Source organism: Melospiza georgiana, chromosome 8, assembly GCF_028018845.1.
Source record: "Melospiza georgiana isolate bMelGeo1 chromosome 8, bMelGeo1.pri, whole genome shotgun sequence".
Lineage (NCBI taxonomy): Eukaryota > Metazoa > Chordata > Aves > Passeriformes > Passerellidae > Melospiza > Melospiza georgiana.
In genome coordinates, this window is record NC_080437.1 from 23,070,117 (window position 1) to 23,091,263 (window position 21,147).

Below are 21,147 nucleotides of genomic sequence, written 5' to 3' on the forward strand. Positions count from 1 at the left end.
TGTTGCAGTCTTACCAAACAAGGCCACTGTGCTGAAAATGGATACTCAGATCAACAGATGGATGCCCTTCTCTTATGCTTGCCATATGTGTTGATTGATGGCAAATATTCAGATGGGATATTTAGTTGTTCATGTCTTAAAACAAATTATTTGATAGTGACCTAAAATGCCTTCTTAGCTTACGAGAGGTTTAATGAATACCTGATCTAAAATATCACCTTCCTTATATTTCCCTCTTGATTTAGGTTTCATTTATTGATTTGATTTATTGATTTTCATTTATTTGATTTATTTGATTTGATTTCAAATATTCTCAAAGTATCACAAATGGCACCACAGTAAGCAGGCTGCAGGAGATACTTACCTAAAGCACAGCTGAATCAGAAGAACACCAGATAATTGACGAAGAGGAAAGGTAGCAAGTGTTAATACCTTCAAATGTCTTAAATGTTAAAAAATAATAAAATACTATATCTGATTAAATATCTCAGCATAGGATTTTGTTTTCATAATGCTTTTTGATTTGGTAAGAAAACAGTATCAAAGATCTTGCTAAGGTGAGAGGTATTTTTCTAGTCTGCACAATGCTTAAACAGCTATGTGACGGCTGCTGAATCAATTAAAAGATGAAGCTTGGAGACATTGCACAAAGGAAGGAAAGTTATTCCTCAGGCTGGCTGGGGCTTTCAGATCCATGGAAAGGAGGGCACGTCCTGCTAGGAGCAAAGCAAACTGCAGGGGGATGCATCATCATCTCCTGTTGTAACCCCCTTCACCTGCCTCGGGTCCCTCACTGCACATCTGCCTCAAGTCTCAAACTCCAATATTTCTGAATTATGAATCTGATTGCTAAACATTAAAATCAAACTAAGAAACTCAGCTATCAACCAGAAAATGGTTGCCATAAGTCCAAGGTATTTTCATCAGATATGAAAGCAATGTAATTTTCATTCCCTCAGCCTCAACTTTGGCCCCTGATCCTAGCACTGAAAGAGATTTCCCCCCTCTAACTTTCCTCTGAGTTGTAGCATTCAGTGAATTGTTCAAGAATGCTCCTTACTCAGGGGAGCCTTTATAACTAACTCCAAGGGATTTGGGAGTTTCTAGGGACAGAAGCTATGTTTGAACAGGATAATTCAAATGACCTTCTTCATTCTTCATACGCCATACTGGAAATCCGTAGGGAATATCTTTTACAATAAATTCACATTTTTTATTTTTGAAAGTAGCAATTAATTCAGAATTATGCAAAGCAAAATAATGAATAATCTGGCTGTGCAGTCAATTCTTTCATGAAAACATGGGGAACTTCATTGTATAACACTACTTACAATTAGCACATCAGTGGGAAAACAGACCCTGTTTTCAGCTAGTGCATTGTCAATAAAAATTCTCAGACTTTCAACAGCTTTTAAAAATAATATTTAAGGTGAATTGTCTCCAAATTAATTGGAAGCTACAAAACTCTAAATGCTTAATTCATGCTTGCAGCTAATCCCAAATTTCATGTTACATGACAGGTAACTGTTTGAAAAGATTCAGGAACAATGTAAACTTCAAATTCAAGTACAAAGATTTAATATTTGTCTTCTGTAAATTTTATGGGAGTAAGAATTGGGAAGAGTCCAGTTTTGGAACTGGAAATTAGAGTCCAGTTTTACACCTCCAAGAAAAAATGTCAAGCAGCCTCTTCCTGAATAAAGGGTTTCAAGTTAAATATTCAGTAGCAGAATATTAAATGAAAGAATAGATTTTTTTTGTTGTTGTTGCTCATTAACACAAGCATCCCTAATTTGATTTCTTGCATGTATTTGCTTTCATATGAAAGCCAGAATAGACACAAGGTACCAAGAGGCACTAGACTGTTCTTGAAGCTGCATTGTCCCAATAAGCTTTGCAAAAGGCATTACTAATTACAGCAGAGAAACAAATTTTCAGTAGTTAACCCTTAGAAAATAAAAATACTGAGGGGATTCTAGTGACCTAAAAATTGTCTACCAGTGTGCAATGATTTTTATGGATTTAAATGGGAGCAAGGGCAAATCTGTCTCACACGGGTATTTTGCACTTCCTTCCTTCATGTAATGATGTTCTTCACATGGTAATCAGGTGTGTCCAAGTCTGCCCACGTTAGGGGAGCTTTTCAATGCACTTGCATGTATGCAGTATGATCAGCAGAAATACACAGTGCATAAAAGCACATGCACACATTTACACCTATATATACAACAGGTACATACATTGTGGTCAGGAAAAAGGTAAAATAATAGGCACCTTTCAACTTCCCTGCTTGCAATGTAACAGACAGGCTTGTAGTATCTGTCAGTGAAGTAACCACTTGGGAAGACTGTTATGGTTTTTCATCACTTGTAACCATTTTCTCATGTGGGTCATCATTTTATCAGTGTAAAACTTCTCCTATCTTATCAGGAGCTATCACACATAGAGGGTTTTCTTTTCTATTCAAGAAGTTTTCCACCTTTATGTGAAATTTTTTTAACTGCATGTAGTTCAAGAGGATTTACTAAGCTGAAAATTAAGCAGATCAAATTTTTCCTCCACATAGTAGCTACCCAGGCAGTTGTGACTGAGCAGAGTACAGAGTACAAATGTCAGGATAAATTACCATTTTCCATTAAGGATTGGTGAACAACTAAATCCTCACTCAGAGAAATACATCTCTCTGGATTTAAACCTTTTGGCTCCAGTCCATTTCTGTAGTCTGCCCTGCACTTACTAAGAAAAGCCATTGATGACTATGGGAGTGGTGTCTAAAGATGGAGAGGGATCTTAATACATATTTGTGACCTTACAAAGATGAACAGATTATTTGTTTGGTAGGTCATGTCTTCAGAACTGTTTCTTGCTACATAGCAAAACCACTTTGATCTGCAATTAAATATTTTCTTATATAATCTGGAAAATGTATGCATAATTGACAAAACTAGAAGGAACTGAGTACAGAGAGCAGAAAACAACATTTCATTCCATTTTTACATTTATTCAATGGAGTTCAGAAACAAGTATAATGTAACCCTTATTTTACAAAGTTAAGCATTAAATATTTTAAAAAAGGACTTCTTCGCCTTTGATAAGTAGTTTGGGACATGCATGCTAATACAAAGCCAGTTTTGGAAGACAGACATTTAAATGCAGAAAAGTGAGTTAACAAAATTTTCAGACACACTTGAAAAGGTGGCATGTCCTTTTATATCCCTTTATCCAAATGTAATTTCTCCATTTTTGCGCAACTTCCCCTCCCATGTCCACTTACTAAACTTTAAACTAATATTACAAAATAAAATATTTAGAAATACAAATAATACACCCAATAAAGTACATTAATTATGATGAATGATAACGGGAAAGAGAATCTGGCATAGTTGTCTATGTGGTAAGGGTTTTTAACATGGAAGCAGTCAAAGATACAGAAAAGTCTTTTCATTACCGACATTGCTGAACTACACACTCTGTGTTGATTCCTCTCCCTTTTTCTGTCACTGCTGCTTTGTTTGCTTTCCTTTGAATCAGTCTTGTTTGTATTGTCAAGGGCACTGCAACTGTTTGTCACTGCTGCCAGGACTGCATTCTTCTCTTCTTCATCATCATCATCATCAATAATCTGATAGGGAACACAACAGCAGGTACTTAAGTCCATGTTTCATCACCTGTTTATTTAGAGCTGCAGCAAATGGGATTTTTCTTCTGACTCCTTCTATGTTTCACTCCTCAGCTTCAAGGACAAGCACTTGCGTGCACCAGGCAGCTCCTTTCAGCTCTCAAAGCCTCCATTAATGGAGAAAACATTGACTTAAGCAACACTATACAGCAAAAACTTTTGAAGCACTGTCAAGAAAATCTGAATTTGTTCAAATATGGACAAGGCACTTTACTTAAGATAGCAACAAATCCCTGAAAGGCACAACAGTAAACTGTCTTCTGCTCAGGGCAAATACTGGCAAAGTTTATTGCCCAGAAAGTGTGAAGGCAAAGCCCCAGCCTAGAGATGGAGAGGGTGGGGGAGCTGCCAGACCAGCAGAGCTGGCTGCACCCCAAATCAAGCACCCCAGGATGAAAGGTGCTCTCCTTGCGTGCAACTGGCTACCTCATTCTGGTGCTATGTGATAAAAATCAAGTGACTTTAAAAATAAAGAGGGACAAGCCCCAGCCACAGCTGACAATACTAACTGGCTTGTGATACTTTCTGTCAAGTCCTGAAACCCGTGCTTTAAGTTCTAAATTATGCTAAGGTTTAGAATATTTTTATGTGCTTCACTGCATCAAGGAAGGTCTTTGGAGAATGTTGTATAAGCTTTCTGGTGGGTTTTGGTTCTCTGATTAGAAATGGCTCAGAGCCATAAAGTTCATGTATGAAATTTTCACCCTTTGAAGTCAGTGCGTTTTCTGTTACTGACTCAGAGGACACAGGATTAGACATCAGCTGCAGCTTCAGCTCTAAAACTTCCTTGGAATTTCTGGGGTATTCAGTCTGGCTTGGGATATTGTAGAGACACCAGCAGAAACAAGCTACAAAGACTGGCTCAAATTTTGTATCTCAGCCAAACCTTATTATGTATACTTTGGGCAGGGGTCATTTTTATTCAGGTAGGCATACATATAATTTTTATTTTCTCCGGATAGTTTTATTACCTCCCAAATCAGTAGGCGGCATAAATGTAAGGCAAGTCTAAAAAAATTATTTGTGAAGTGTAGAATGCAGAATCTCTTTCTTCTGACCAACTTGCTTTTTTCCATTTGCATCATGAGAAGAAACAGTTTACACAAGGACAAACTTTTGAAAGGTTAAGATGTACATCCCCATGTGCAGCCAGACAAAAAGCTCATTTAGGTATACCCCAGCTATTAAAGTCAAAGAAAGCCAATTAAGCCAACTAAGTGGTCTCCATGCTGGTACAGAATTGCTCTTCTGCCCAGGGTGCATGTGTACAAGACAGCACAAGCCTGTCTTCTTCATCTAAAATTACTGACACCCTTGAAAATTAAAGTGGATTCTGGACAATGTCCTCAAACTGCTGTGAATCAGTGAAGCAGAACAAATGGCAGTAGAAAAGGGATTAATGCAGCTTTCCACTATCAATTAAAAAAAAAAAAAAAAAAAGGATATTTTATTTGAGAGATAAACGTAGCTCAACACACATATCATCCTAAAAATACAATGACCAAAAAAACCCTTGGTCATCCTCCACGTGGCCTCCCACACCTCAGTGAAATACTGGGACAAAAATCTGCCTATAAAGCATTAAGAGGATCAATCCATAAAACTCCAGTCTGAACCTTACATAATCCCCAGGGTAGTACTAAAATTCAAACCTCAAGTTTTCACTTGAGGCCTGAATCTGTTATAAATATCTCTCTCTTCTGCTTCAAAAAGGCCAGGCAGCAGAGGGGAGTGCTGGGGATGGCAGAGGAGCCTTTGTCAGCAGTGCCTGGCACTTGAAATGAGGCACCAGAGCAACAGCCTAATGAATGCACTCAGCACTTCAAAGGTTAATAAAAAAATAAAGGAACCTGACAGAAGAGTCCTGACTTTTTCCCCCTGCTTTCATTTTTCATTATGACATCTGTGCTTCAAAACCATCAGGATTTGGGGCATTGCTCAATTTAAGAGTCTATTTTTCTCTCAGGTACGATGGCTATAGGTTGTTCAGAATTAGTTTTATTTCAGAGCATGAAAGGACATTGTGTACGTGCCGCTTCTCCTCCCTCGCAACGCATGTGAGCGATTCCCAGGAGGCTGATGTGTTATGAGGCTGCTCCTGTCTCCTTTCAGCTCCCCAAGGGGCAGTTCTCACTTAAGCAGAAAATACTGTAAGCAGTGCATATGTACAGGATTCTATCTGCAGTGCAACAAGGCAGGGCTCTTGCAAACAGAGGGGAGGTTACAGCAAAAGTGCTGGATCACATAGCTTGGAAAGGAGAGAGCTAGTCTAGAGAACCATAGCTGCTAATTTGTGAAATACTGCAGTCTTACAGGGAGGCTTTATCAAGGGACTTTTATAGACTGCTATGAAGAACTGAGCATGATGAAAGACTGAGCCGGTTTACACTGTATCAAAAAAAAGAAATTGTGCTGTGAGTGTTCAGCTGTGGCTCCAGTTTTAAATGTCACACTAGGTTTTTTTCTGGATGCCAGCTGTCAATGAGGAAAAGGCAGCTGGCACTAAGGAGGGCTCTATTTAGACACCAAATTGGTACCATTCAGGAAAGATGCTGTACATCACCCAGAAAGCACTGCCTATGACACCTGATACTGGGGCTGCTGTTTATGCTAAGTGAAGTGTTTGCTGACATCCAAGAGCCAAGAGAATTGGAGAAAATTTGTCACTTTCACTAGATAATAAAGCTGCACAAGCTTAAAAATATTTCAACCCAGAGTGTTGCACACCTGGAGCTTATGTGGTGTTCATAAAGGCTGCGTGAGGCTTGCACAGAAATACCACAGAGGCTGAATATCACACTTATAAAATTATTTGCAGTTTTCAAACTGTTCTCCCTTCTGCCTTAACAGTGGAGGTTTAGGTAAAAGACAGAGGAAATCCAAGGAACATTTCTGTGCTTTGCAAGAGTGCACAATTAATGCCTTTATACAAAAGAGAAGAAACTGAGGAGAGGCAACCTCTCCTCTGAAGCAGGCTGCTGTTCTGGAGCTGATGTGAATGGCACATTCTGCCTGACCTCCCTTGCAGCAGGTGGTTCCTCTGCTTTTGCCATTAGCTTTGAAGGTGTCTCTGTGGGTCCTGGTTCACATGGTGTGAAACATTGCTAGAGCATGGATATGATGAGCTCTTTCACCAGTTTATGTTCTAAACTGGAGATCTCAGGGGCTTCAGAGGGGTTTGATATGCCTGTGCCCAACTTCTTCAAAGAGCAAAGCGGGAAGCAAGTGAGTACAACTAATTTCTATACAAGAGAGAGGGTGACATTTCCATTTCACCTCCTACATTTATTTACATAATTCTGAGTGCAAATTTTCTATCAGCTCACATATGGGAATAACAAACTGGGACGTGAGATTTCCAATTAACCTGTGTCCACAAGAGAATACGATAATGAGGACAACACATTCACAGTGACGATACTCACACATAAATTGCTAAGTACCTGCTAGACAGTGACATGAGATTTTAGCTCAAATTTTTGCCCTTGTGATGTTTTTGTTTTTATAACAAGAAATGAGAAATACAAGTCAGGTGTGCTCTCCATCACACCTAGATCAGTAAGCAGTGCCTGCCCTTGGCTACAGTAGGAAAAGGACATGACAAGCATTTCCTTATTCTAGAGAGTCACAAGCTGATCTAGGACCAACAAACTGTTCCTTCTCTTATACCCCTATGTTTGTGTGGGCAAGAAGTGCATTTGGCTTGTTTGCTCACTCCTGATGCCCAGCAGAAGGCAGGAAACAGGCCTGACATGAAAGACAATTTCTTTTGGTCATTAGGTTCATCACAAAACTTTCCTTTCTCATTTTACAGCTGTACCTCCACGTACTTCCACGCACATTTTTGAAGTCTACAAGTTCCCATGTCCACCCCATCTGCAAGCATGAGTACCTGCTCCAGATGAAAGGGAATCTGACAGAGGCAGGTGAAGGCAAGGACAGCATAAGTGCCCTTCACAGATCCAAAGATGCTTAATCACCCAAGCACTGAAACACTTTACTTTCATACCCAAACCTCCAAGCAGCTTTTTTTTCTGTACACTATGAGCAAAATGACAACCACTTACTTCACAAGATGGATATGCTCACAGGGAATTGTCACTGATGTTACCTTGCCAATAAAAATTACTTATAGGCTTTCCACCCAAATCCTCACTTGAAAGGAGTGTTTGCCCATTTGCAGACAATCCCTGATAGACGTTATCTCATAAAACCCCCTGGGGTGGCTCAGCTTTGTGTCCATTTTGCAGTCTTTCTCCACACACCTAGACCCAACAACAGCTTTTAACATATTCTTGTGCATTTGCAGGACCTATCTTTCATCCAAACAGCCAAAATCTCATTAATTGATTAACTATCTAGACATAACCCCCCCAACCACATATTGCCCAATCTTCAAAAGGTTTTGAAGCTCCTCCACTTGAGCTCAATATCCTATTTCTTGAGTATATTGAGGAGCTTTGCTTAGGCATTTGTGATGCTCTGTTCTAATTTGGCTTAAACAGTTAACAATATTTCTGCTTCTGGACATTTATCCCTACAGCACAACCAAACTTCTTTCTGCCTTTTTTTTTTTCCTTCCTGTTATTCTCATTTTCCATGTTTTACTTTTTTCTATTAATCCAGAAATTTCATAAGCTGCTTAAATTTTTCTTTATCATGCATATTAGGTTCAGTTCCATAATTAAAAGCTGCAAGACAATCATCTTTCAGCTTCCTTGTGATTTATTTTTCCTTGCTTATGAAAGCAGTGCTATACACTGGAGATGGAAGATGTGACAAAACCTCTTCGTGAACCTGTCCTCATTATTTCAGCAACCATCAGACTCAAAAAATACCTATGTTGATTTCATCCATTTTCATTTTAAGTATATTTCACAGCATTTCAGAGTTGTGAGAAACTCTTTAGAGCCACAAAAGCACTGCTATAATGATGACGAAGGGAAAATGGATCCCAGTCTGACTTCAGGTGCAGCTGTTGAAAGAGAAGCTGAGAGCAGAAAGCTACAGGGACCTGATGCACTCAGCACATGAAGACATCTGCCAGGAGACTGACTCATGTTCTATGCATGTGCAGGTTTCATAAATGGAATGCTATAAACTCTTTTTTTTTTCCATATTGCAGTAGGATCAAGGCACCAAGCTCAGCCCAATTTTTGAACTGTGAGTCAATGCTATTGCCTGGGAGACAAGTGCCTGTGATTTTGGTGAGACATCCAGAACATTTTATAAGGGCCATAAAGTCCGTACCAAAAGAGAGAATGAGGAGTGCTTCAGTGTGTTTGGTCTCCTCCAGAAAAGCTCCAGGTATACAAATATTTTTTCTTTTTCTCAAGATTATTATGTTTCCCTGCCCTAATTCTAAAGAAGAAACTACCTTAAATACATTTACCATTAGTGTTAAGATAATTCGTTCTTTTTAGCAAATGTAATTTAAATCCAGTTTGTAGGACAACACCAAATAATTAATTTACCTTTGGAAGCTCCTTTGAGCTGAGTTGGTGCAGAGTGCAGAAATGAGTCACAGCATACTCTAACAATGCTCCAAAGATGAAGCTGAAGCAGATACCAAGGTACACATCAATTGCCTTAATAAAGCAATTAGCATTTGGGAGTGAAGTCCTGGCTCCCATCATCAGTGTTGTCATCGTAAGGACTGTGGTGACACCTGTGGAATGGAAAAATACATGTTCTGGTATAACACTGATGGCACTGAGGGCCTCTGCTGCAAGGGCCCCACTGCAGGAGAGTTTTCCCTGGACCTGAAACTCCTAGAATGCCACAGCATTTAATGGATCATGTTTTAGGAAGAAGACTTTAAAATTAACTTGTGACTCTTAAGTAAAATGCTTTAAAAGAGTAACAGAAAATGTTAGCAAAGCTGAGAACACCAGAAATTAAAATGAGAGAGATTTTGGTGTCATGGAATGTATAATTATGATTAACATATTATTATTGCAAATCTATGCAAAAGGTCCCTTTAAAATATTCAGGTATCATTTTTATCAGTGTAGTTGCCCACTGGCCTCATTCAATGTGAAATCCTTCTTTATTCCCTGTTCTGTAGGAGTATTTTTTCCATCTCACCTGCAGCTTGATCAAACCTGATTTGCATTCTCTCCCTTTCAGAATATCCTTTATTTGAAATTAATTATATTTAATCTCTTATAATTCTCTTGTTATTCATGTATTAATTAGTATGTATGGTGAGACCTAACAAAAGCCTCACAATTGTCTGCGCAGGCCATGTATTTGAATATGTTTAAATTATTTCCAAAATGACAGTTTTTTGCTTTGCTTTCAGTGGCCTCCTCTGCCTATAAGTCTCCTTCCTGTAGCTGCCAAAGGCACTTTTCTTAATTAAAGAATAGCAGGGCTTCAAGGGGAATCCACATGATGCACTGAGTATGGCCAACCCAAAAAGCAATTCCATGAAACTCAGAAGTGTTTGCAACTTCAGGACACGGATGCCAATAGAGGAGGAGCCTCAATGACCCAGCCCCTGGTTTGGGTTGGTTTATCAGCTTCTCACCTATGCAGATTCTGGCTGGAACCGATGACTGGCTTATCCAAAATGACACCCAGGAGAGCACGACCAGAAGGATTGATGGCACATATGTCTCTAATATGAAATACAAGATGTTTCTCTTGAGTTCAAAGTGAAACACAAGTTTGGGGTAACGTCCTGTGGAAGGAGCAGGGAAAAAACTTTGTGAAGGTGCAATTATTGAAAAGATCCTTGAAATAACAACCTGTATTACTTTGGTGTGCTACAATGTGGAAAAAACTTAACAAACAAGCTTGTAAAAATTAAACACAGCACAGAAAAATTCAGACTGAAGACTCTGAACTGAAGGAAACAATCAAATATGTAACATCCAGCCACCATATCCACTAAAGACACATTGAATTGGAAATTAAATGAGGATTAGTGAAGGAAAAAATAATCCATCAATGCATGAAGATGATGTTTCATCATGTAACACAAGGCAAGGAAATTTGAAATCGCGTATGGATTTAGCTGCTGCTATTCATAACACCAAGTGAGCTACTGTACAAACTAGAGCAGTAAGGATTGTCATTTCATGGGTTCTTACTTTTAACTATCTCACATATCCAGTTTGTTTTGCTTTTCATTTACTGTTGCTCAAGATGTGGATTGAGGGTACCTGCTCTGACATTGCTGACCTACCTCACATTCCCCTTAGACCCAAGCAGTATCTTTGCATCCTCATTATCTATTTTTCCTTTGTATTAGTGCTTTAGAGTGTTTGTGCTGCTCTGAGTAGTGTCACTGTTGTGGCTCAAATTATTTCCTTCTAAGTCAGTGATTTCCAGAAGATGAACTTTTGATCATAGAGTCAAATACAGAACTGTGTTTCATGCGGGGACAGCACACTCATAAGCAAAGCCTGAATTTCTCATCCAGCTCCCTAACTGAGCAAAAATTGGCTGTGTTGAAGCACACAACCTGAAATTGTTACCAGTTCAATGCATTACAGGAAAACAAAATCTTGCTTTTTAAACGGGCAGAAAAGACTTCTTGTTCTGAAGTTCCAGGTTACAAATTAACTGTTATTAAGCTTTTACAAAATCATTTTAACATTTGCATGCCAGTGAGATATCAGTGAGAGACTAATGCTCTGTAGTCCAACAGCTTTGGCTTCCGCTATTTAATACAAAACCTATTTTCTGGCACCAATATCTGCTTCCAGTGCTGCCTGCTGTGAGTCAGGACAGAACTACAGAACTGTGATTTCACTTCAGCAACAGCAATACAGGCACAGACAGGCTATTTGTGCATCCCTCAGGTGTGCTGTGAGACACAAAGAAGAGCACTTTTAAAAGCCTGAAATGCAAGCAGGGGATGCCAAGAAATGTCTTATTGCTCTCAGATGAGAAAATGGATGGCTAAATTTCAGTTTTTGAAAGCATTGTATATATTGCATCAAGAGAACAATAACAGGATTTTTAAAACAGAAAGAATTGCATTATGTAGTCTGGCCCTAATCACAAGCCACTAATTTTCCTTAATCATCCCTTGCTTTGAACTAAATAATTTTGGTTGGAATAGAGCCCACGTTTCACTCAGACATGAAGATTTAGCCTGAGGATACCTAGACACACACCATTTCTTTTGGTAAATAATTCTGTTTGCTAAGAATCAATGCCTAATTTCTAATATTAACTCATTTTCAGTTTTCTGCCAAATTGAGCATCTCCTCCCTACTAAATAGGGAAGAGATTACTAAATAAACTAAATAGTCCTCTGGTAGTCAGTTCTTTCTCCTTCCAAAGGAAAAAATACACTGTATTTAGGGTTTTTCTTTGTAAATTCAGTATATTGAAATCCTCAAGTGTCCAACTGAAAGAAAGAGTACAAACATTACAGTTCAATTATCTCCATGAGGCAAGAGGTACAAACATGTTTTACACCATTATCACATTTTACATGAAAAGAGGGACATTCCACCAGTGTACCTCTACCAAGTCTGTGACTTTTACCAATACAGTTGTTTCAATAAATGTCATTTTGCTCACCAAAACTGGTTTTGAGTGTATGGAGACCAAAGTAAAGCACTCAGAAGTCAGGGAGTGAAAAACTTACAATGACTGTGCGACCTTACTTTCTCTGTCTGCACGCACCATGCTCTGAGATGAGCACAGGGCAAAGGGAAAGCTCTGGGTCTGCACAACAAAAGGCTGCAGCACAAAGCACCTGTAGGGAAAGAGAACCAGATACTCCACAAAAGCTGCTTGTGCTGTGCTTCTGAGCTGACCACAGGGAAGGATGTGCCCAGCAAAGGGGAGAGAAGAGACCGGACCATCCTTCCTGCAGCACCTGGGGATTTCCTGTGGCTCAGCCTCAGAAGAACTCGTTAAGAAGGAAAATTCTGAAACAGCCAAAACAGCCATACAATAACAGCCTCTCCTTGTTACTGCCCTAAAAGTGTATCTCTATTTACCTCAGTACAAAAGGTAAGTGCATACATGTGAAGTTACTTCAAAATATCAGATTTAAAAGCCACAGTTCAGAATTTCCAAGTTTAGACAAGTCCTTTGAATATTCTGGTGCTATTATTTTTTCTGATGCCAGAAATTTCTGAAGTAATGTGAAAAAAGAGAAATAGAGATGTAACAGCTTATAGCTGAGTGGCTTTTTGGGGAACAAAAAAGAGACATTTCTCTAACCTTAAGGCTTTCTTCTTGCCAGAATCCAAAGACATATCATGGACATGATAATAACAGTGTCAGCATTTCTCTTAGGAGTTCAGAAGAGCTTTTATAATGGAAATTTTGAAGCAACCTATATATAGAAATCATCAGAGCTCCTCCTGTAATAAACTGGAGGAATCAGTAGTCGAGAAAAAGTATTCAGTGCACACTTACCATGCTAAAGAAATGAGCAATGGGAGAAAATGAAGATAGGGAAATATTGCAGTCCCTTTTCCATCTACACCACACCTGTACCCAAAGTTATCATCTTTAAAAAGAACAGATTTGCTGCTCCTGTTGCGTGAGCTGCATATGGGAGAGTAATGCTGTATCTCATTGCCTTTGACTGGCACATCTGAGACCATGGTGCCATCAGCCAGAACAGAATTGAAACAGGTTCATGAAATCCTAGTCCTGACTTTATTAGAGTTAACTCAAGTACAGCTCAAATTAACTCCGCAAAACTGTCAAGTTTGCCACTTGCTTGACAACAAAATACTTGCATTAAAATGAAAATGTGTTTTTTCTTTCAAGTTTCCAGCCTATGATGAATGTCACCTCAGTGTGAGACTGCTTTGATTTAAATTTGTTAACATGATAGAAATAATTTCTGTTCAGATATCTAACTGCAGCAAAGGCACAGCATTAGCACTTATCAAAGTATTGAATTGCTCTGTGTAACTTAAATGACTGTCAATATTTACATTCTAAACACACCTCAAGGTGAGGTATTCTACTTAGGTGACCCCATAGCAAAAGAAAATTCAGCTGAGTAATGCAGGCTTTATAGAATTTATGAGAGAGCAGAAGTACAGAAGTAGACAGCAGCTCTAACTTGTAGATGAAGAAGAAATCCAAAGAGCAGATGACAATCTCCATACCTACTCTAACCTCCTCTACTGCTAAGTACCCTAAAAAGGAGAAGTTACAGCTGACCACTGTTGTTAATCACCATAAGATTTATATCTGTACAGGCTTTAGTCAGTAGCTGAGCAGGCCTGGCCTAGGTCTGAGTCAGATCTTTCTGAAGGCAATAAAAACTGGTTCATGTCATTTTATAACTTGGCATTGAAATTCGGCTTTTGGCTTTTAAAATTATATTCTAATTTACAGTTCTGATTATCAGACTCTTTGTATAGACTTGCCACTGATGATTCTATCAACAATGACTATCGCTGCACTGCTTGAGAAATACATAAACCTGAACAAGCTTCCTATTCACTCTAGGTCATTCATTTTCTGATTTTCCCATTTTTCTGTGGCATCTGTTCCCAGCTGATGGCAGAATGCTGCACCTTTGATCTTTTCTGCAGCATTTCTGACCAGTAAATGGTCCCAGCAGAGGTAACTAAGGAAGGACTGATTCTCTATAAATGCTGGCAGCAGTTCCTAATTTCCACTCTAAGTGCTTTGGGATGGGACCATCTTCCCCACAACCACTTCCTGAGGACTTTCTGCTGAACTCTCCTCCAGTAAAAGACTGCTCCACATCACTCTTTATGCAAGAAGCACTTTGGTGCCCTGCACAGAGGTGTGCAGCCAGGCACAAAGAGCATCCTTTTCTCTCTCATGAATTATTTATACTAACCCCTTGGGTGTCTGCTGAAATGTGTGATGTACAACTCACACAAGCACGTCAGTGTAGTTCTACCAATGCATCATGTCCTTCTCATCTTGCCTCTTCTAAGGGCAGAGGACAGGAGAGCTTAAAATAGATTTTACTGGTTTAACTATACACTGAAAATGTAGTTTTCAGTATGCAATTTTGGTATTGCTTATTTACAATGAACATGGGCAGTGAATAATCAGAATGTCCCCACTTTTACACGATAAATAAGTTGTGCAACTGAAATGCAATTCTCTGACTGCTGCAGGATGCTAAGAGGATGCCAATATAAATTGCTAATATGTTATTACAGCTTCTTTGCCCCTCCTTCAGAGAAAAAAAACAATCTTCTGTCCTTCACAGTCTAGATCTTACAAACTTGATTTTCAGAGCTGAATTAAAGGAAATGAAAGTTCAGGCTGGGCTTCTCAACAAGTGCTTCATCTTCATGAAAATGCTTTACAAAAAATAAGTTTGAAATTCAGATTTCCTAAGAATGAAACAAACCGTTTCATGTAGTGTATATGTGTACATATATTTATCCACTTAGCTTACCTAACAAATCAAAACAAACAAACAAACAAAAAAATACCAACAGAAAAAAAAATTATGCCACCGAAAGTTTTCCAAGTGTTGAGGTTTATTTATGTATATGCTATAAAGAACTTCAGGGGAGTTAATAACAGGATGCTTCCTAATATCCTTGATATTCTTTCCATTCATTGCATTTCCCTATGAGTTTGTTACCGTAACTTTTTCAAAATTTCCAAAACTGTTTTCTTTCTAAACTGTTCTACGTTGCAGAAGTATCTCAGAAACAACTCATGATGGAAAACATCAGCTCAAGTGGAAAAGCTTGTTTACAAAGAGGGATGCTATGAGCTCAGAGAGGTAAATTGAACACAACATGATAATAGATAGATAGACATGCATAGGTAATTGTTTAAATCTTAGGTGAGGCTGATGGAAGACTCACCAGGTAAGATTATTACTGAATGCCTCTGGAATTCTTTGTGAGCCCTGTATGGCAGAGAATATGTTCTCAGAAGTAACAACTGGAGAGCAATTAGAGACAATAAAAGAACAGATAAAGGGAATGGGGGAAGTTATTCAGCCCACCATACCTCAAAAGGAAAAGTACTGAAAAACCTAGAAAAACTTGATTATTAACTAAATAATCTCCTGAACTTTGGGAAATTGCAGATGAGCTTGTAGGACAAAGCAAGCAGTGCTTCTATTTAGAAAGAGACCATGACTGATGAACATACACTCTTATACAAACTTTATATAATCTATATGTATTTTGTATACACTTTGATTTCAGTTCACAAATTATAAATGAGAGCAACTCCTCACTGGCTTAGCTGTGACATCCCCCTGAGAAGCTACAACAGGCAGTGGCCTGGGGACCACAGAGCTTCAGCCCTGCACAGCCACACAAGGGCTGAGGGCCTCTGGCCCAAGGAGGCTGGAGCAGGATTTGAGGCAGACATCAAACCCCTGGCAGTGACTGCAGACAAGAACAGCAGCCAGCTCCTTCTGCAGCCTTTTCAACAGAGCAAATATCTTGTCTTTGTGCACCGAGGAGCAGAGACTGAATTTATGCTTCTGTCTCTTCTTTCCTTCTGTTCTGACAAAATAATGCCATTTGAATATGGCAGTTTGTTGACTTGACATTTTCCAAGCGGGGACGTGCACCGAGAGCCCTGCCTGCCTGCCATGCCTCTCCTGCCTTCTGGGCTGAAAACTCAGCATTAGACTGGACCTGAGCAAGCTGAGCCTCCTCATTCCTGCTGCTGCCGAGGACTTGACAGGACAGCAGTGGGTGCAAGACTTAAGGAAAGATGCTGGGGGAAAAAAGCTATCAACAGCCAATTAGCATGAAGTTTTAAATTATGTTTTTGCTTCTTTCTCCGACTAAAAATGGAAATTGAGATTAATTAGCTATTGCTTGCTGTGAAAATAGAAGTATTTATGAAGTGGCAACACATAGGGTCTGTCCTGTGCCCAAAACTGCTCCCTAACATGATGACATAGCATGAGTGTGTTAGGAGTGGAGTTAGCACGTTGGAGAACAGGACTGGAGTTTAAAAATATCTCACCAACTATTATAGCACAAGTAAAGCAAGGGAATTCAACAAGTATGAAGTCCTGCACTCAGATGGGAATCACCAGCTCCCAGAGCTCAGGGAATATGTGGTTACAGGGCAAAAAAGTAGTCAGAGAACTTGGAGGACCCACCAGCTGAACAAGGTCAAAAATGCGTGATAATTTTCTGCAAGAAAGGCAAATATCAGCCTAGAATGCATAAAGAGGAACAGATTTCATGGAACACATTAAGTAAACCCTTCCATCCTCAGAGGATATCTAATGGGAACCCATTTTTGGGTGCTGCATACTAGCAAAGAGATGAAAATTCAATGGCTGAACAATAGCAAAGATGGTATATCTAGAAAATTGCTTGTATGAATTAAAAAAGAGGAAAATTGTTGGTCTGAGAAAAGATATATCAGTCTTGGTACAGTGAAAAGGCTGCTGAAAAAAAAGCAGGACATTTGTCTTCAATATCCACATAATGGGTTTGAAATGCAGCGAGGGAGATCAAGATTAGACATGAGGAAAATATGCGTGTAATAAACACCAGGAAAAAAATCATCTAGGGAGGCCGTGAAGCAGACACTTTGGAGGTTTGTCTGACTTACCCCTAGAAACATCTGTCAGGAAGTAGCTGCAGATATAGATGACCTTGCCTTGTGACACAAGAATAGATTAAATGAATTTTTAAAATGTATTTCAGCCTTATTTCTATGATTATTTATACAAAAAGCTACACTGTAACAGTTCTTCTTTGCTTTTATGTTTTTCCAGTAAGAAAAGCAAGCTTTTTATATTGGTATTTATTACTCTGAGAATGCAGATGGTGTTGGCTGGACAGCTAAAATGATGCAGATAATATGGTTTGGGAGTCCAAGAGTTTATCAGTGTACAAAGAATGAGGACTATAGTTAAAGACATGTAGGAAATGGTTCTAACAATTAAATTACCCATGTCCAAAATGAAATTGTTCTGTACCAAAGCAAAATCAACACCAAACCCTAGCAAGAAATCTAGCTAACATTATTCAAAGTGACTTACTATTATGTGATTACAGTAATGTGATTACTATTATGTGATACATGCTGTTCTACAAACAAGATTAATCCTGTGTCCTTTTCTTAAATTTACTGAAGTTATTTATGCAGGAATTTTGCTGACTGCATTTTGAATTCGGCTCTGTCAGTGGCTGTACATGAACTTGGGTTTTGCACTGCTGTACAATATTTCACTTGCACAGCAGCTGGACTGCCTGGTCATGTTCACAGAGTATCAAACCCTGATTGCTTTTTTTGCTGTGCTAGGAAATACTGCACACAGCTCTTCTCTCATAACTTTAGCTTTAGCCCCTTGAATTGTAGAGGTAATAAACAGCTGTTATTTATAATGTTATTGTTATTTATAAGCTACTCTCATATCTATTAATGGTAATGAGGAAATGCAAAACATCATTTTTCATTTCAAAACTGATTACACAGCTCCATAATCTGATTGCTTTTTTCTTTTAATATGGCCTACAGTAGGCACTGCTTTCCAAAAAACTGTAGAAAATAGCACCAGGTTCAGAATGACTCAGTAGAAAATTAAGAGGATTCGGAGATTAAATTTTAAAAGCACTGCACAGCACTTGATAACATGGCTGTCTTGAATAGGAGAACTGGAACAAGCAGGTGTGAGAAATTTTAATTGAATTAATTTGTGTGTCTTAAAACACGTAACTAAAACAAAAAGTGGCTTTTCACTTCATACATATGATTCCTGCCAAGACAAAGAGAGGAAAACAGCATCATTTACTGGAAGAAGAGAACAGTTCATCTGATCATACCTCTTCAACTCTAACTGGAAATAGGTTTTAGTCAATCTAGTTAAACAACAAACAAAACCAAAAACCAACCAACCAAAACAAACAAAACCAAAAACCAACCAACCAAAACAAACAAACAAAATAACCAAATTTTTTTGTCTTTAAACTCCTGATTCTGTGATAGAATGTGATAGGAATTAAGCAGGTTTCCTCTTCCCCTTTCCTGTGTGATGAACAGGTCCTAATACCCTTCTGGGCAGAGCAGCAGTAAAAGATTATTCTTTTATTGAACCTGATGCTGCTTACTCAGAAGCTGTAAAGAGGAAGGCAAGCAGATGTCACTCACATAAGTAGCAAGCAATTCTGTGATCCTCGAGCCTGCTGGTATTTAATTTATACTTTTACATCCATTTAGAGAACTTCAATTTTTTACCCTGAATTAATACCTGAAATTAGATCACAAGTTTCTCTGTGTTGTGTTATTAAAGCAGAAATACCCAATAATGGAATAGAGAAAGTATATCTCTGTGATTCAGAATTAGAAACATGTCCTCTGGTGAAACTGCAGTTTTGAAGGATGTGTGTGTCTTGATTTAAAGATCACACCCTTGTGTGGGTGTGCTGACGAGCAGAAGAGAAAGTGGGGACACAGTGAAGAGCAGCAATGAAGGACCTGAGAGTAACTCAAAGAACAAAAAGGTTTGGCAGGTCTTGAACTCCCTGAAATCCCTTTCAAAATCTCTGGAAAATAATCAAGAGCACACTGTTCCCTGAGGTTAAGCCCTGCAGTTAGAGGAAACTTTCTACAGCAGATTCCTAAGCTCGGCAGAGGAGCAGGTCTGGGAAAGGCTCCTCACCCTTCCCTGGGCACAGGAACCTCAGGTCAGGCAATCTCCTTCCTGCTGCCCACCAGGCTGGGCAGGGGCTGCCACACAAACACAGAAACTCCTACAAGCAGTAGCCATGAAACTCAAAGTCCTGCAGCTGTGAAAGCGCACAGCATATTCTTGGAATTTCCACAGATGAATAGAGGCTTTTGACTTGCCTTGTAAAGCCAGAAGGGCTGATCTGAGCTGGGTACCCCAAGGTCCCTGGTCTGTCTTCAATTTAAATCACCAATTGCATGCTCCTCTTCCTTCACAAGAGCTCTCCCTGACATATGCAAGGAGCAGTAGATTCATGTTTATAATTCTTTAGATAATGTGTGGCCTCCAAGAAAATGCCCAGTCTTTATATTAGCTTGGGCTCTGCTTGTAACTTGGAAAGTATTTACGGTTTCAAGAATGGAAAACTGTCATCCTAACAGAAAGCAGTCTGCTCAGTTCCTGAAACTGCTCCGTGTCCAAAGCCATAGTTCAAACTGCACCCAGAAATTGTTTTAGGGCTGTTTTTACCTGTCTCATACACAGCTTCAGATACAGAAGTAAAGTGGTCTTCAACTGTGTACTGTGCCAGCTGGAGTGTGTCCAAACCTCGAACTGAATCATTTCCTCTGGTCCAGTAAAACATGACATCATTGATGTTATAACCCCCTGTAGTGAGACACAAGCCAACAATTGTGTTTATTTTGCACAATAATTAATTTGTGTTGAGCACACTTATGGTTCAGCTGTTTCTTATTTCTGGAAGTGCAATTAGACATAAACAATGATGGGTTTTGGCAGATTGTAATGCCTGTTCATGACAAAATTTGCAACACCATGCAAAGTCTTGCAAGTTAAAAGCTGATGTTTTTGGAGGTGGTCCTTTTGTATCTTGTGTTTCAGTATAAATGACAAACTAATAAAATAGATTAGTACCACCTGGTATTCTAAAGGCAAAAGCTATTAGGCTCTAAGAAAATAGAGCTTTTATGAATTATTGCACTTGCCAGCACTTTGACTGGACATGAAATGTGCCGTGTGTTGCATCCCAAATGCTGTTTCTCAGTGCAGTGCATTGGTCCTCATTCCCACAGAGATGAAGGGATGGGGAGAGCAGCACAGCTGCTGCTCGCTGGTGCTGTGCTCCAACCTGAGCTTGAATCACCACTTGGGACAAGGTTTTGGCTGAGGAGCTCAGATGCTTGCCAAGGACACCAGCTTAGAGCCGGTGTTTCTGCAGGCTCAACAGCATGGCACGCTTCAGGGGCCCCAGGAGGTTCCCTCTTAACCTTCAGGCAGTAATTAGGAGCTGGATGAATCATCTATCAGAAGGCAACCGTGTTTTGCACACACTTGTCAATGTGCAGCACAATCATAGCCAAAATACCTCTGTAGCTTTTCCCCCTTATATAAAAGGCAGCCACTTTACAGACTAGTGCATTTGATTAATTCAAGATTATGTTAATGTAATTTACATGTTAACAGGGAGCATTTGAACATCTTTTTTCTTTAGCTTACTTAGATCAATCATTCTTGTATTTGACAGATTTATATTGTGCAAGTTAATAGCTCAGCTTAGGAACAGAAACATGAGCTGATGATTATTTTTAGACTTTAGTCAACTGTAAGTAAATTACAGTGAGACAATAATGCAATACATTGCACAAGGGTATATGCTGCAAAAAGAACAAAGCTCTAGAATCACAGAAAAAAAGAGATGTATTAAAACAAAAACAAAAGTGCCTTTTAATATTTTTAAGTTATTGGTTTTTTTTCTTGCAATGACAAAACAGAACTGATTTATCCAGCCATCTCATGCAGGGGAAAAAAAAAGGAGTTCATAAATTTTATTGTAAGGAAACACTGGGCTGATTATCTATTAAAT

At 39.0% G+C, this 21,147-nt stretch overlaps 1 protein-coding gene across 2 annotated transcripts in view; it reads right to left on the reverse strand.

The window, feature by feature from the left end:
• Nucleotides 1–2,990: 2,990 nt before the first annotated feature.
• Nucleotides 2,991–21,147, reverse strand: part of LOC131086212 (gamma-aminobutyric acid receptor subunit pi-like) — a 45,290-nt gene continuing 27,133 nt past the window's right edge. For both annotated transcript variants that reach the window (XM_058029121.1, XM_058029122.1), the window contains 4 exons: nt 19,794–19,931; nt 10,212–10,364; nt 9,154–9,347; nt 2,991–3,622 (listed from right to left, as the gene is read on the reverse strand). In XM_058029121.1, coding sequence (XP_057885104.1) covers nt 3,308–3,622; nt 9,154–9,347; nt 10,212–10,364; nt 19,794–19,931 — 800 coding nt within the window. In that variant the 3' untranslated portion in view covers nt 2,991–3,307. The remainder of the gene's footprint in view (nt 3,623–9,153; nt 9,348–10,211; nt 10,365–19,793; nt 19,932–21,147) is intronic.